This window comes from Scylla paramamosain, chromosome 19 (assembly GCF_035594125.1).
Source record: "Scylla paramamosain isolate STU-SP2022 chromosome 19, ASM3559412v1, whole genome shotgun sequence".
NCBI classification, from domain to species: Eukaryota; Metazoa; Arthropoda; class Malacostraca; order Decapoda; family Portunidae; genus Scylla; species Scylla paramamosain.
Window position 1 is genome coordinate 23,506,142 of NC_087169.1, and position 17,500 is coordinate 23,523,641.

The 17,500-nt window shown below is 41.2% G+C and overlaps 2 protein-coding genes and 1 long non-coding RNA gene across 18 annotated transcripts in view; 2 read left to right on the forward strand and 1 right to left on the reverse strand.

Annotated features, from left to right (window-relative positions):
* Positions 1-6,902, forward strand: part of LOC135109965 (uncharacterized) — an 18,698-nt gene extending 11,796 nt beyond the window's left edge. The window contains exons 5-6 of the mRNA XM_064021909.1: positions 5,435-5,495; positions 5,748-6,902. Coding sequence (XP_063877979.1) covers positions 5,435-5,495; positions 5,748-5,897 — 211 coding nt within the window. The 3' untranslated portion in view covers positions 5,898-6,902. The remainder of the gene's footprint in view (positions 1-5,434; positions 5,496-5,747) is intronic.
* Positions 6,903-8,124: 1,222 nt separating this feature from the next.
* The window catches only part of LOC135109979 (uncharacterized), a 72,039-nt gene continuing 62,663 nt past the window's right edge, over positions 8,125-17,500 (forward strand). For both annotated transcript variants that reach the window (XR_010273027.1, XR_010273025.1), the window contains exon 1: positions 8,125-8,411. This is a non-coding gene — a long non-coding RNA (uncharacterized LOC135109979). The remainder of the gene's footprint in view (positions 8,412-17,500) is intronic.
* Positions 8,771-17,500, reverse strand: part of LOC135109969 (valine--tRNA ligase, mitochondrial-like) — a 17,360-nt gene continuing 8,630 nt past the window's right edge. For 4 of the 15 annotated variants that reach the window (XM_064021914.1, XM_064021912.1, XM_064021913.1 and 1 more), the window contains 8 exons: positions 17,297-17,495; positions 16,831-16,939; positions 16,124-16,258; positions 15,054-15,125; positions 14,312-14,408; positions 13,803-13,992; positions 13,289-13,462; positions 8,771-10,839 (listed from right to left, as the gene is read on the reverse strand). In XM_064021914.1, the coding sequence (XP_063877984.1) occupies positions 15,079-15,125; positions 16,124-16,258; positions 16,831-16,939; positions 17,297-17,495 (490 nt within the window). In that variant the 3' untranslated portion in view covers positions 8,771-10,839; positions 13,289-13,462; positions 13,803-13,992; positions 14,312-14,408; positions 15,054-15,078. Of the gene's footprint in view, positions 10,840-13,288; positions 13,463-13,802; positions 13,993-14,311; positions 14,409-14,929; positions 15,126-16,046; positions 16,259-16,830; positions 16,940-17,296 lie in introns of all 15 variants that reach the window. The other 11 variants (XM_064021925.1, XM_064021927.1, XM_064021926.1 and 8 more) reach the window with 9 other exon arrangements.

Below are 17,500 nucleotides of genomic sequence, written 5' to 3' on the forward strand. Positions count from 1 at the left end.
AAGTTTTGAAAAATTTGTTGTTGTTGTTGTTGTTGTTTGGAAGAAAGGATTTTATAACGTACAAGGAAGTGGTGAGTTGTTGTTATTATTATTATTATTGTTATTATTATTATTATTATTATTGTTATTATTATTATTATTATTATTATTATTATTATGATAATATATATCTCTCTCTCTCTCTCTCTCTCTCTCTCTCTCTCTCTCTCTCTCTCTCTCTCTCTCTCTCTCTCTCTCTCGCTTGCAAAACACATGTATATATTTAATTTAGCAAATGTGTGTGTGTGTGTGTGTGTGTGTGTGTGTGTGTGTGTGTGTGTGTGTGTGTGTGTGTGTGTGTGTGTGTTTTCTCACACACACACACACACACACACACACACACACACACACACACACACACACACACACACACACACACATACATACATACAGACAGACAGACAGACAGACAGACAGACAGACACTCCTTCAAATGAGAACACTGATGAATCTCTCTCTCTCTCTCTCTCTCTCTCTCTCTCTCTCTCTCTCTCTCTCTCTCTCTCTCTCTCTCTCTCTCTCTCTCTCTCTCTCAGTTGCATAATAATTATATATTAAAAGGTATTTCATTCTTTCTTCATTATTTGTTTGTTTGTTTGTTTGTTTGTTTGTTTGTTTATTTTATTTCATTCTTTCTCTTCGTTTTCGTTAAGAATTTTAATTTTCTTTAAATTGGAAATGATTTTTTTTTGCGTTCATTCTCTCTCTCTCTCTCTCTCTCTCTCTCTCTCTCTCTCTCTCTCTCTCTCTCTCTCTCTCTCTCTCTCTCTCTCTCTCTCTCTCTCTCTCTCTCTCTCTCGGTAACGAGAGGTAAAGACGGAGGAGGAGGAGGAGGAGGAGGTAACATAGATGTGAAAATAAGAGAAAAATTTACACATGGAGAGAGAGAGAGAGAGAGAGAGAGAGAGAGAGAGAGAGAGAGAGAGAGAGAATGTGTGTGTGTGTGTGTGTGTGTGTGTGTGTGTGTGTGTGTTTCATTTAGGAAGGCAGTTCATGTATAGTATTCTTATTTAGTTTCATTTAGAAAGGCAGGTTCCATGTCAACAAACATTAGGCTTAAGGCAGCAGATGGCAGGCCACTAAGCCATGTAATGTGCCTTATATGTGACTGCCATTAGGCCTTTTGGTGCCCTGCTGTGTGTGGGGGGGGGGTGAGCCTGTGAGGTCAATCAGCACAGGTCACCAGCCTCCTGATGTTGACATGTGTATCCTGTGTGTGGGGGGGGTGACCCTGTGAGGTCAATCAGCACAGGTCACCAGCCTCCACTTTTCTGTATTTGTTGTCCTCATTTTTTTCTTGACATAATTTTTGTACTTAGATTTTCTACTGTTTATCTGATATATAATTGTTATTTCTTTGTTTCAGTATTTGCATTTTATATATTCTCAAACTTTCAGAGACATTATTATTATTATTATTATTATTATTATTATTATTATTGTTATTATTATTATTATTATTATTTTATTTTTTTATTTTTTTCCAATATTCATTTCATCTCCTTGATTTTGTGAAGGAAATTTAGCAGAACTTTATTGAGAAAATTAATATTATTCCATTAGTTTCCATAAGTAAAATAAATTTTCCTCTGCAACTATTCCACTCAAGATTTAACCCCTAAATAATTATCATGATAGACAAGGTTAGGTTAGGTTAGGTCAGGTGGTTAGGTTAGGTTAGGTTAGGTCAGGTGGGGTTATGTGCCTTAGGAAGAATAATTTTTCAGCCATGTCAAAATAGGTTAGATAGAGTTCACAATGGGAGGGATAGTATTAGATTAGATTAGATTAGATCTGTTAGGTTGAGTAAAGATATGTACCTTGGGAAAAATAATTTTGGGCAAGGTTAAAATAGGTTAGGTTAGCAAGAATTCACCATGGGAGGAATAATATTAGATTAGATTAAGTATGGGAAAAGTACCATGAGAGGAATAATTATATGTTAAGTTACATGGATGAATGTAAACACCATAGGAGGAATAGAATAATTTCAGGAATTCATATATAAACAGGAAATAACATACCATATTTATTACCAACTTACAAGCCTGGGAATTAATGGCAGCCTTGCACACTCACTGAATACACAGCAGAGCAACGATTATGGCCACAGTAAAGGGTCACATTAATGCCTACTGCCCCAGATTTTTTGTTAGAGTTGCTGTTTGTATCCAAAGTTTCACCATTGCTCTATTTTCTTTTTTGCATCCAGAGAGAGAGTGGGAGGGGGATTTGTGTAGGTGTGGCTGTGTGTTGCAGGGGTTGGGTGTTTCTAGGAGGGAGTGTTTCTGTGTACTTGTGTGTTGCAGTATTAAGAAACCAGTGTTGCTGTTTGTGTTGCTACAGAATGTTTCTTCTTTCAGAAATACCAGGAAGAGTTTCTACGTATATGCAGGGCTTCTTTCTTTTATTGGTGTGTAAAGTGAAGGATGAACAGATATTATATACTGTTGTTGAGAGAGAAAGACACACAAACAGACGTGCAGGAAGAAAGACAGACAGCTGATACACGGACAGACAGGGAGGAAGGACATACAGACAGACATGGAGGTAGAAAAACAGACAGACAGACAGACAGACAAAGACTTATAGACAGGCAGACAGGTCAGGAAACAAAGGAAGGCCTAAAGAGACAGGCAGGCAAGCAGAAAGATAGAAAGTTTCATAGACAGGCAGGGATGCAGGAAGGGATATCAAAAAGAGACAAGCAGGCAGATAGACAGACAGAAACAGGCAGGCAGGCAGGCAGATAGACAGACAGAAACAGGCAGGCAGGCAGGCAGATAGACAGACAGAAACAGGCAGGCAGGCAGGCAGATAGACAGACAGAAACAGGCAGGCAGGCAGGCAGATAGACAGACAGAAACAGGCAGGCAGGCAGGCAGATAGACAGACAGAAACAGGCAGGCAGGCAGGCAGATAGACAGACAGAAACAGGCAGGCAGGCAGGCAGATAGACAGACAGAAACAGGCAGGCAGGCAGGCAGATAGACAGACAGAAACAGGCAGGCAGGCAGGCAGATAGACAGACAGAAACAGGCAGGCAGGCAGGCAGATAGACAGACAGAAACAGGCAGGCAGGCAGGCAGATAGACAGACAGAAACAGGCAGGCAGGCAGGCAGATAGACAGACAGAAACAGGCAGGCAGGCAGGCAGATAGACAGACAGAAACAGGCAGGCAGGCAGGCAGATAGACAGACAGAAACAGGCAGGCAGGCAGGCAGATAGACAGACAGAAACAGGAAGGCAGGCAGGAAGGAAGGCCAAAAAAGACAAGCACACAGACAGAGACAGAAACAGGCAGGCAGGAAGAAAGGACAGGAAAGAGACAGGCAGACAGGCAGAAAGACAGACAGAACCACTGACACTAAAGTTTGTTGCAGTGAAAAGTTTGATGCAGGGCGGCACGGTGTTTTTCCAGTGCCAGGCATCGGTTGAAAGGCACACTACCAAAAAAAGACGCTCAACAAATTATGGGGAGTTCAAAGTTTTTAATTTATTGAGGCCAAGATTTATGAAGTGCCTCTGTTAGTTTGACTGGCAACTTTGTCTTCCTATGACCTGAATTTATGCATTGCTTTTATGTGTTTCTGTCTGTACGTGTGTGTGTGTGTGTGTGTGTGTGTGTGTGTGTGTGTGTGTGTGTGTGTGTTTTGAAGTGTTTGTGTTTGTGTTGAGCCGTTTTCTCTCCCTCTTGTCATGTTCTATCCGAGGAATTGTAGGATACAAAGTCTATATGAGTGTGGTTTATTTATGAATTGATGTCTTCTAATGTCCTCTGTGCATGTATTTTTCCCTGTCATGTGTCAATACTGGTGTCATGTAAATATATCATTGTGTTGCTGAGGTGTGTGTGTGTGTATGTATGTATGTATGGCCAGTATCCAGAAACACTTCTCTCTCTCCACGACTATTTTCAAAAGCCACAGGGATGATTAACCAAGTTCTCAAGACTGTTTTTCCAGTTAATAATATGAAAATTTTGTTAATCTGTCACTAGAATCATAAAAACACCCTTAAAATCCCTATTATCTTTCAACTAGAGCCTTTTGAAAGTAGTGGAGGTGTAGACAGAAGTGTTTTAGGATGTGTGTGTGTGTGTGTGTGTCCTCTCAGCCGTGTGTCCTGTGTCTCCCATGTCAGTAATTGTTGGTTAGGTTAGGTTTGTGTGTGTCAACAGTTGAAGGCTTGATGGTCAGCATTTGGGAGAGAAAGTTTCGCAGGAATAAGGTAATTTTTTGGTCTTACTCCGCCTCATCTTCCCTTCCGCAGGTGTGTTATGCCCCCCACCATGTGTTGCTGTGCCCTCACTCACTCACTCACCCAACTGTGACCCCCCTCTCACTCAACGGAGCTTCTATGCACCCCCTACCTCCTGCCCCTCTCCTCATCTCCCTCTCCATCCACTCCCTTCATGTCCAGTTTCATCTCGTATTGTTTCCTCACTCCCTCACTCTCTCCCCTTACCCCTTTCCTGTTATCCTGTTCCTTCCCTCTCCCTCTCTTCCTCTCCCTTGCTCTCTTGCCCACCAAGTGCACTTTCCTCCTCCTCCCTTTACTATAAATGGAGGTACAGTCATGGTGAATAACAGAATAATATACTGCACTTGTGTCCATTGTTCAAAGTGTTTCCTCAGTCTTGAATCCTCTGAAATTGCGGTTGTTAGCAAGGAAGGGGACGAGACTGAAGGAAGACAGAAAGGAATTAAGTGTGGCAGGTTAATATTAAAACTTCTGAGACTTTACCTACTTTTGTTGTTCCCAGACAGATTTCCTCCCTTAGCATCTATGTGCCTCTGTGTGTGTGTGTGTGTGTGTGTGTGTGTGTGTGTGTGTGTGTGTGTGTGTGTGTGTGTGTGTGTGTGTGTGTGTGTGTGTGTGTGTGTTTTTCCTTCTATCTCCCCTCAGCCACTGTCCATCCCTTCACTCAAGCCTTCCATCACTTTTCCTCCTTTCTCTCTCCTTTATATAGAATGAACACTCCTCCACTCCTTGTCACTCCATCAGCTGAGCATTCCTCTGTTCCCCATCCTTCTCTCTCCCTCCAGCCTCTCTCCTTTATAGAGCTAATGATCCACTCTCTGCCCCTCCTCCTCCCATCTGCTGACCTTCCCTCTAGTCCATCTTTCCTTCTTTCCTTCCTTCCTCTTTCCTTAATAGAGGTAATAATTTTTCCTCTCCCTGGCCCATATCTCGACCTTACCTCCCCATTCACAAGCTCCCCTTGCTTTCTTCTACTCAAGACTGACTTTATCCAGTTTAACACACCTCCTTCAATCTGTTACTTTTTAGCTTTGATAATAACTTGTTGTGTGGTACAGTATGGAATGCTTTTATCAGTGTCCAGGCCCTTGTTTAAACACTGTCCACTTGTTTAACACTTATCACCTGCAGTTCTGTGCATCTCCCAGGCAGGAATCCAGACTGCTGTACTCGTACACTGAATAGATTGCTGGTAAGTGTATGATTCAATATCTTTAATTGCTGTTTCCACTATTTTGCATATCACATAAGTCAAACTGCCCGGCCTGTACTTGCTGGGGTCACTTTTCATGTTTCTTATAGATTACATGAGTTGCTTTTCAAAATTCTGGTATTTCCTGGCTATGAAGTGAATAGCTAGCAATCAGTCAATCGGCAGGTGCAGTGACTTGTCCCTCTCAGCCTCTTTATCATAATGCTGTATATCATTTCTACTCATTTCCAGAGATACCAAGACTGGCACAGACTCCCTGGTTATCTCTGGCATGCCCTCATCCAGTTGATGTGCGAACACCACTGCAGGGAACTCTGTCGGTGTGTCTGTTCCTTTCTTTATCATTTCCAGTGTTCCTGCTCTTGTCAATGCTGTTCCTGACACTGACAGTTCCTGCACTGACACTGTTTAGTTGGGTTAGGTTTGGTTACATACATTCCATTCATTACCATCATCATTATTCTCTCATTTCTCATTCATTTATCATAATTTTTCCATCCACTTGTCACCATCCTTCCATTTCTCATTAATTTATCACTTGTTATCACCATCCTTTCATCTCTCATTTACTAATAATTTTTATTCCCATGGCCTTGTTGACTGGATGCTCTCTCTCTCTCTCTCTCTCTCTCTCTCTCTCTCTCTCTCTCTCTCTCTCTCTCTCTCTCTCTCTCTCTCTCTCTCTCTCTCTCTCTCTCTCTCTCTCTCTCTCTCTCTCTCTCTCTCTCTCTCTCTCTCTCTCTCTCTCTCTCTCTCTCTCTCTCTCTCTCTCATGGCATCAAGTAAGCATTACATTACATGTTGCCGAGTTCTTTGGGCATTGTGAATGAAGTGGCCTACAGTGGTTTTTTATTTATTTATTTATTTTCTCTCTCTCTCTCTCTCTCTCTCTCTCTCTCTCTCTCTCTCTCTCTCTCTCTCTCTCTCTCTCTCTCTCTCTCTCTCTCTCTCTCTCTCTCTCTCTCTCTCTCTCTCTCTCTCTCTCTCTCTTCAAAACAAACAGGAGGTGAATGAGTGTGAGAGATTTTCAGGAAAAGTTAATTTAAGTCCCTGTTTTGATACAAAGAACAAAAATCCCTTGTACCCATGATGAACTGTGCATTATCATAACACCTATCATGTTCTAAATCAATTTCCCTCCCATCTCTAATAATCTCTTGATGACAAATTATCAGCATTCTCAATCTTCTCCAGAGGCTTTTGTAGTGTCAACCGCAGTATACTTCTGCAAAAACTGCATCATTATGGCACATTCCTGGTTCAAAGGCTGTTTGACTGATACAACCCAGTGCACAGTCCATCATGGATACCTTTTAACAAAACCTACTTTTATTTCATGTTTTCAAGTAGCATAATTATGTACTGCTTAATAAATGAACACCTGAATTTACAGATATATTTTCTTACCCATATTTCTATACCTATGAAATGCTGATATATATATATATATATATATATATATATATATATATATATATATATATATATATATATATATATATATATATATATATATATATATATATATATATATGAACTGGAATTAAGTTCCAGTTCATGTATTCCGATATTAACATACATAGTAAATTATATATTGTGGCAATACAGATTCGGTATATGTAGGCATTATCCGTTTTTATCATCAAACATCTGTAATTGCGTGTATATATAATATATATATATATATATATATATATATATATATATATATATATATATATATATATATATATATATATATATATATATATATATAACACCTGCCAAATAAAATAAATAAATAAAATAAAATAAATAAAGAAATAATAAAAAAAACGCGAGAAAACCTTTAGATTATCACAACGCGAAAATTAACACACGCTAAATTGGATGCGTCATTAATTAATAGTCATTGGGACTGTTACCCCCCCCAATAGTTCATAGCCCCTCCCCTATTCATTGCCACCCCCCCCCAACCTTCCCTGCCTTGAGGAACACCTTCACTTATGGCATACTATTGATGTGCTTTTTTTGACCAGATTTGAGCCATTTTAACCTCGAATTACATATACATACATATTGTCTCCTTGCAATAATTATAATGGTCTTCCTGGCTTAATTTTTGTTTATTAATTATTCCTTATGTGTTTATTAATTATCATTTGTCTAATTCCTTATGTTTTACTTAGCCTCGGTATTTAACCCCTAAAGAACCGGGGACGTCGATCGACGTTTTGGGCTCAAAGGACCGGGGACGTCGATCGACGTCTCTTTGTAAATAACGCCAAATTATGCGTTTTTCCGCCCGATTTTCTAGCCAAGTGTATGGCAACACTGATTAAGACTAGGATGGGAAGGGTTTGTCAGTTCCCCGCTAGCCTTCGTCATGGCTGGTCATCATGGAAGTGATTCCGCCTCGTCCGATTTGGTGCACTCGCCCCCGCGCGTATTTACTTCCACTCCATCCATCCACTCTAGGCCCTCCACGTCAGCTAGGAGGCCTCTAAGTATAAGTGGCATTGAACAGGAGTTAGAAATCACTGTCTCCACGATTATTGAGAGTGAGGACAGTGATGTGCTGGGGTTTGATGATGCAGGAGACAGGGGCACCAGCACCACCACAGCCACCACCGATGATGAAGTGCTGTCACCCGCAAAACCAGAGCAACCAGCCCAGCAATCAGCCCAACCTGAACCTGTTGCAGGGCCTAGTACACCAGGCCCCAGTACAATTAGGGTAAAAAAGGTCATAGATCCCGTTTTCTGCGTTACTAAGCCAGAGCCACCATCACTGATCGGACGCGCCCCCTCACTTTCACCGCCACACCACCTCAATCAACTCGTCATATCTCCGTAACCATGGCACCTAGAAACTTCTGGTTGGTACCATTCAAAAGAGGAGGAGTTGATTGTGGGGTAAGTATTGTTTTCTTTCACTCGTTTATTGTAGGTTAGGCGTACTGAGCATGCAAAGATAAGCTATTTTGCACGTTTTTCCCCATATCCCCCGCCCTAGCGGGACTGATATACTTACCCCGCGCGGTCCTTTAGGGGTTAAGGATTTTTATTTTTTATTTTTTCACTTTCTGACTGTGGCCCTTGCAATGAACGGCTTAATAATTTATTTCTCGTGGTTTAGTGGAATTTTTAGCACTTTAATGATTAGAGTTCCTCACCAGTCATTTTATTCGTGAGAGAGAGAGAGAGAGAGAGAGAGAGAGAGAGAGAGAGAGAGAGAGTTTGAGTCTACATGAATGATAAAAAAAAGATAATAATCAGTTACAATATTTTATTTATATACAAGAAAAATGCGTGATAATAATAATAATATTTAAATACAAGGAGGAAAATGTGTAATAATAATAATAATAATAATAATAATAATAATAATGATAATAATAATAATAATAATAATAATAATAATAATAATAATAATAACAATAACAACAATAACTGCTTTTATCATACTGACACAGATAAATAGTTTATTGACCATAAACATTATTATAACCAACAAATTAAATAGAACAGGTAAACATTTCCAAACGTAGTGAGTGACACACAGAAGACTGGTGACAAAAGGTAACCTAGCCCATTAAATGATTGGCTGTCTCAGGCTTCCACATCATCAGTGGAGCACCGCTTCTGACCACTCAGGGATGGACAAGCGGAGACAAGAATGGAAACAAATCAGGAATTATATCAATCCATAGCTTTATCATAGTTCTAAGTCATAAATAAATAAATAAATGAGTCAATGTCTTCAGCAATAATTACAAGATAAGCTTTAATAATAAAAAGTATGTATAAATGGATGAAATGTGGTCAGCTTGAGCAATGCCGGCTTCTTGTTATCCTGAACACCGGTCTCATACTGGATAGAGACAGTAATGTATGGGGGTTTGATGCAATACAATTTTATATGTTAACACTAGCAACATTTCATATAAGGATAAAAACTTGCATAAACTTCCTGTGTGTGTTTTTCTACTAAGGTGCAATTGTTAGGTGACCATTTGAACTTGCAGACGTCCTGATCTTGACAGTAACTTCCTACCATAACATCACTACTACAGTGGCTCAACACCATCACTTCCTGCTTGTCCACTAGTACATCATGAAGACTGCAACCTTCATGCCAGCTACACTATACAAGTATTTACAGATTAATGGCTGCATTTCCAAAAGATCGCTGATACAAGAAAGTCTATAAATATTGTGAAAGCTTCTAGTCAATGTCATATCATTTGCTTCAACAGAGGAAGAATAATTCAATCTTCCTGAATATTACAAATGAGATTTTATAGGCATTAACTTAACCATGTCATTCTAAATTATTCTACCTAGTTTCCAGGGACTTCAGCAGTGAGTAGATTAAGTATTGCAATATGCAGGAACTTAACCAGCACACAGGGAAGACAGTGGCAAATTAAGATATAAGAGGGGTGACCACAGGAACTAGTCCAGCCATCTCCATACCCATGAATTTTGGTTGGTGTGCCATTGGGGTGAAAGCAGAAAGTGATGCGCATACATTTTAGTAAGATTTAAGAATAGTGTGACCTTTGCAATGTTTTTCTCCTTCAGTCAGCTGCATAAAAATGACATCTGGGAAAAAATATTGATCAGTCTTTTGAAAATCCAGCTTCACCTGAGTATTACATCATTAATTAACCATGTGTGTAAGTTAGTGCAGTACTGTATAAGTGCTAAGGTCCACAACCAAATATTTGTTATGCAAATATTTCTGGTACCACTTTCCACACATGTTGCTCTATAAAAAAAATTAATGTATAATTTTGAGTGGTTTTGGTTGTGTAACCTAACCTAACCTAACCTAACCACACATCTGTGAACTCAAGCTTCATTCATTAAAGTAATCTGAGGGGAAATTCCAGATTCTTCTGTAGTAATGATATATACACACACTTCATAACAGTTACACACTTTTGACAACATGTAAAAGTGTTTTGTGGCAAAGTTAATGAAGGGGTTTTAAAGCAAACTTCACAACTGTTCTTAATTTCATAACTGGGAAGACTAAGTAATAATATTTACAATACTCTGACAGCTAATTCAGACACACCACACTCATATCACCATTCCTATCACTTGCTTAATATTATGCTTGACCTTGTAAGATCTTCCATATTTCACAGAGGCAGATGGTCACTTGAAAGCAATAGAAGCCATATCAAACACATATCAAAGGCAGTGGCATTCATGTGATGGTCCAGGTCCAGATTCCATACAAGTTGAGCTGTGCTGGATGGGCATCTGCTCGTCATGTCCCAGAGGTGTTCATCGCCCACATAGCAAGACTGCATATCAACAACAAGGTAACCTGAAAGTAAAAGTTGAAATTTACTACATATACTGTGGGATTGTGACTGTCAGTAGAAAATTAAAATGTGATTGGAGAAGGGATAAAAGTTTTTCATTTGTTTCAGGCAAGGGTTAGGAAATAGTGAGTCTGTAGAGAGAGAGAGAGAGAGAGAGAGAGAGAGAGAGAGAGAGAGAGAGAGAGAGAGAGAGAGAGAGAGAGAGAGAGAGAGAGATGAGAGAGAGAGAGTGTGCGTGTGTGTGTGTGTGTGTGTGTGGTTTTTAAGTATGCTATAGAGGGCACACTTATTCATTCACTACACCCCACAAACTTGCAATGTCCCCATAGCATAGTTACAGACAACATCCTCTCATATATAACGTCTGTGTCAATCTTTCTGTGATGTACTCCAGCCCAGAGACCCACAGCAGCATTAAGAGTGGAGAGAGAGAGAGAGAGAAGAGAAGACACACAGAATGGATGAATAGAGATGCTGTGGTTTGTTTTTCTAGACTTATTTTTTGCGTAGATTACGAATATAACATCCGTTTCTTTTCCGTGGACCCTCCAGTTCTTCGTAAATAGCAGTGCCCCACACGCAATGTCTATCTGAACTATTAAAATTGAGAAGGAAGCAGCAATAAATCGGAATCCCTTGAAATCCATGACTCTCAATTGACGTCCTGATGTTTCGATAGACTTGACAGTACATGCAGGATAGTGAATTGTTATTAGTTATTCAGATAATGACATGAATATAATTAGTTAAATATTAGCCAAGAGTGCCATACCATCAGGAGACACAGACAAAACTATATCATTACATGTTTACGTTAAAGGAAATAAACTATCAGCGAAAACCAACCCTTTACTGTTTATTTTATGACAGAGGGCGAGACGGGACCTGCGACTCTCAACACCAATCAACACCTGACAAACTGCAACAATTTCCACACTAAAAAATAAAACGATCTCCATTTTTTTGTCAATAGCACTAACCACTCCCGAACACAAAAGATGAACGTAAAAATTAACCCCCCTTTAATTAAAAACAATAAAAATAATGATAATAGTAAATAAATTAATAAACAAAATAATTAAATATGATAAACTGTCTTATATTATCTGTTCCTTTCCATGCACTCCCACACCACGAGACCCAGACAGCACCACCACGTACTGCTCTACACCCATCCAGGGACTGAGGCACCCTGCACACATCACGTCCATCTCTCTACACCCCAAAACACATCCAAAACACCCCAAAACGCATGCACACCCCACTTAAACACCCAGAAACAGTCTTATCCAACCCACAGCACACCCCTAGCCACCAAAACACACCCAAACTCCTTTAAAATACCCAAAAAAACACTTAAAATACCCCAAAACACACCCAAACACACCAAAACAAACACACCCAAAACACACCCAAACACACCCAAAACACACCCAAAACATCCCAAAAACACACCCAAACACCCCAAAAACACACCCAAACTCATCCAATACACACCCAAAACACCCCGAAACAACCCAAAACACACCCAAAACACCCCAAAACACACCCAAAACTGACCAAAACACACCCAAAACACCCCAAAACTGACCAAAACACCCCAAAACACACCCAAACACACTCAAAACACCCCAAAAACACATGAAGAATGCCACAAATGAATATAAATATTTAAATATTTACACATGACACAGGGTGAGAAGGGAGTATTGAGGAGTAGGGGAAAGGAAGGGTGCAACAAGAAGCAAGGAGAGACAGGGTGTAGTAAGATGAGACAAACAGCCGGACAGGGAAATTAGACAGGGTTTATTGAGATGGACAAATAGGGATAGTTTAATGAGATGCAAGGGTGATACAGGGTGTATTAAGGTCCAGGGGCAGACAGGAAGGGTGTACTAAAGTGTATGAAGACAGGAAGGGTGTATGAGAAGTGTGGGACAGACAGACAGACAGACAGACAGACAGACAGACAGAGAGGGAGGGATTAAAAGAGAAAATTTGAGATAGACAAAGGATATGAGAGAAAGAGAAAGAGAGAGAGAGAGAGAGAGAGAGAGAGAGAGAGAGAGGAGTGAGAGAGAGAGAGAGAGAGAGAGAACTAATCATCTCAATCATTCAATAAATTCCTAATATATGTATAGATTTGTGTATACTAGCCTAACCAAATGTGTGTATAGATTTCCAAGCATATACCAGCATCTTATGAGTTTATGTGCTTATATCAGACTTAGCAAAGATTTGGATGTGTCTCTAAATATATACTAGTGTTTGTATACAAGTTTGTGTGTATACTAGACCTTATTAAGAGTTTATGTGTGTTTCTAAGAGTATACAAACCATAGCAAGTGTTTATATATGTCTCTATGTGTAAACCAGTGTTTGTGTGTGTATACCAGCATTACATAGTGTTTGTAATGGTTTAAGTGTACACTAGTCCTTTTTAATTGTTACCTTCTCACTATCTCAGCCCTCCAGATACACCTGAGGCACACAGCGTCACCCCAGTACAGCCCCAAGTTGGTCTGGCTAGCCCCAATGAGGATGAAAGCAGGAAACATCATTATCACCTGCTGTGGTTGATGATGGTGGCTTCTACACACACACACACACCTCAGACAGCAATTCCTGGAACAAGAGAGGACAGAACAGCATGCCAGCCACAGCAAGAGCTAGTGCGTGAACAGCCCACGGCCACCAACCGGCCACCAACCGGAGTAGCGCAGCCCCCACAGTCGACCCAGCGGTGAAGACTGTGCTCAATATTATCTATCAAGACTCTCTCTCTCTCTCTCTCTTCTCTCTCTCTCTCTCTCTCTCTCTATCAAGACCTCTCTATCAAGACTCTCTCTCTCTCTCTCTTTTAGTGAAATGATTTTTACTTTAAGCTTCTTGTAATCGCAAAATTCTGTCAATAAACTATAATAATAATCTCTCTCTCTCTCTCTCGCTCTCCTCTCTCTCTCACCATTGGTCGGTGGACTGTACAGCAGACACCCAGTCGTCATGGTGGAGGGATTTTCTCCAAGTACTGTACCTCCACCACTCCTTCCAGGCTCCTCCCACTTTCTTCCAGTCACTCCATAAGCTTGATAATCAGCAGCTGTCCCTCTATACCACAAGCTTCACTCTGGGCAGCTCTCTGGAGGCCTCCGAACCTGTGGGTGTGAGGTTAGATTAGGATAAGTTAGGTTAAGTTAGGTTAGGCTAGGTTACGTTAGGTTAGGTTGGTTAGGTTAGGCCTGTGAATGGTGTGTGGAGGAGGACAGGACAAGGAGACCAGTGGGAAGGCTGTGGAAGGCCTGTGGATGCTGTGTGGAGGAGGACAGGACAAGGAGACCAGTGGGAAGGCTGTGGAAGGCCTGTGGATGCTGTGTGGAGGAGGACAGGACAAGGAGACCAGTGGGAAGGCTGTGGAAGGCCTGTGGATTTCAAGATAATGCTACACCACAACACAACACCAGAACAATGCCTCACCTATCCACCTGCAGCCACATCACAGTCTCCCCCTTGTAGGTGATGGCAGGAGTGGTGGTGCTTGTGGTGGTGGTGCGAGGAGGCAAGGCACCCATGGCTGGAAAAGAAGGGGTGAGTGCATTGAGGCTGCAGGACGCGGTATACAGGTGTGTGGGAGGTGAGAGGGTGGGAGAGAGGGAGTGGGCACGTGGGGAGAGAGTAAGCGTGTTCTATGGCAAATTATATATAGGATTTCAAGGGTTGTTTTTGTGTATGATAGGGAAAATATTCATACACACATACACACATACATTTTCATCTCCCAAGCACCTCTCCTCTCCTCCTCTTCCCTCTTCCCCTGTCTCGTGCAATAGGTAAACACACACACACACACACACACACACACACACACACACACACACTCACACACACACACACACACACACACAACACACACACACACACACACACATAGATAGAGAGATAGATATTAGCCCAGCATGATTTAAACAATATAACTAACACACACACACACACACACACACACACACACACACATTGATAGAGGGATAGATATTAGCCCAGCATGATTTAAACAACTAATATAACTATCAAAAACACACACACACACACACACACTTCTCCACAAATCTGAAGGCACTGTGGTTTCCAAGCCCTCAAAGTGAATGAGAGTGCTGAGGGAATAATATTGCACCACTGCCTGCATGAACTTGTCACTAAAGCTGTCATGCGTCTCACACACCTCCTGTCACCGCTCATGCTGGCTGTCAACGCAGAACGCACCCTCCACCACTCATTGTTTGGGGTGACGGTTCTGTGGGAATGGAAGATAATTAGATTTTCTCTCATATCAAGTTGAATTGGTTTAGCCCTCTCTCTCTCTCTCTCTCTCTCTCTCTCTCTCTCTCTCTCTCTCTCTCTCTCTCTCTCTCTCACAATTGATTCCAAAGGCCACAAAGATGATTAGCAGAGGTTTTCTTGAGTGTTTCTCCTGACAGTAATGTAGGAATGTTGTTAATTTGTCACTAAAACAATAAAAAACATCCCTTAAAACCTGTGCTACTTTGAATAGAGCCTTTTAAAAGTGTGTTTCTCCCATCAGTCGAGAAATGTAGTTATTTATTTGCATTTTATATAACACACACACACACACACACACACACACACACACACACACACACACACACACACACACACACACACACACACAGGTGGTCTGGCAGGAAAGTGCTATGATAAATATACAAAACGCATAGCAAGGCAAGGCACACAGCTTTCACACTCACCTCACACTCACAACACTCTTTCAACACCTTAATCTTTGTTGGGGAAGAGAAGCACTACTGCCTTAACCTTACAAATACACTTATTATAAGCTTATCTCTTACATGTACCAAGACAAGGCACACAACTTTCACCGTTACTCTCACCCACAACAATCTTTCAATGTGTTAACCCTTGTTGGGGAAGAGAACCACTAAAATATTATCTCCTACAAATATATTTAAACACTCACTCAACATGCAACACGTCAGCCCTTGATGGAGACAAGAAGCACTCCTACCCAACCTTACAAAACCACTAATTAAAATCTTATCTCCTACATATACCAAAACACACAATTTTCAGCCTCATTCACTCAACACACAACACGTCAGCCCTTGATGAAGACGAACAGCACTCCTACCCAACCTTACAAAACCACTAATTAAAATCTTATCTCTACTTCACTTACCCATCCATACACCAACCTTGTAACTCCACACAAGACAAGACACCACAGTCATCCACATATATCTATGCCACACTGACTCCTGAAGCTGGTGGAGCACAGGGTGGACCAAAGGGCATCAGCTCCACACTCTGGGATGCCTGTGGGAGAGTTCATACGAGACCAGTGAGTACTTCTTCTGCATTCAGGGTCCCCTCCACCCTCTCGCACAGTACCTGAGGGCCATGAGGGGGTGGTGAGAGGGTAAGAGGGTGTGAGGGAGGAGGGAAGGGATGAAATGTGGTGAAAAACAGAGGAGAACACAGGTGAAAAGGAAAATTGAAGTAGAGAAGAGGGAAAGGAAGAAAAGAGAAGAGATGAAAAGAAGGAAAAAAGAGAGAAAACAGAATTATAAACACAATTTTTGACATCATATCTAAAAATCTCTCTCTCTCTTTAGTGCTCCTTCAAAAATTCTCTCTCTCTTTAGTGCTCCTTCAAAAATTCTCTCTCCCTCTTTAACTCCTTCAAAAATTCTCTCTCTCTCTTTAGCTCCTTCAAAAATTCTCTCTCTCTTTAGTGCTCCTTCAAAAATTCTCTCTCTCTCTTTAGCTCCTTCAAAAATTCTCTCTCTCTCTTTAGCTCCTTCAAAAATCTCTCTCTCTCTCTCTCTTTACATCATTCCTTCAAAAAAATACACTTGGTAAGAGGCTTTAACAAATATTCATGTATCACCTGCTGTCAAGGTACTGCTCACCACACCCAATGAACACCAGTACAGAATACACAGCACCGGCAAGTCACACACCTCCAGGGACGCCCCACTGATGACATCCAGGGGGGTTTATCACACTGCCCCAGGACTTGGACGTCTTGTGGCCGCCACCATCACCCTGGAGGCCATGCAGCAGCACAGTCTGGGGAGGGAGGGTCATATAAACACAGGTGATATAACACAAGGCAATACTGGTAACAATTAATATCACGTTACATAAGAGGAAGGAGAGGTAACACACAGGTAGTCAATTCTTTCAGTCTATCGCCATCTATAAACATTATTAGCCTTCTGAAATCTGCATCTTTTTATCAAACGATTAGTAATGCTAGAGTTTAAAGTATTAACAGATATTTTAGTTATATACCAATGAATATATGGACTAATTACACGCCTACAATTAGTTACCAGAGTTTGTGATAATACATAAGACAAAGGAACAAAAACAAGATTAATAAGAGAGGACAGAACCAGGAGACCAAGACCCAGACGACCTCACCTCAAAGGAAAGCCTCCCCGTCAAGTCGAGTCCCGGCATGACCACCTGAGCCACCCACAAGAGGATGCCGTGACTCGTCTTCAAGGTCGTTGCGTAGAAGCGAGCAAGGTCAGGCATGGTCTCTCCCCTCCCCTGACCCGGCCAGCCCAGCGAGGCAAAGGGAGAGGCCAGAGGAGAAACAGGTGTCCAGATCTTCCTCCTGCT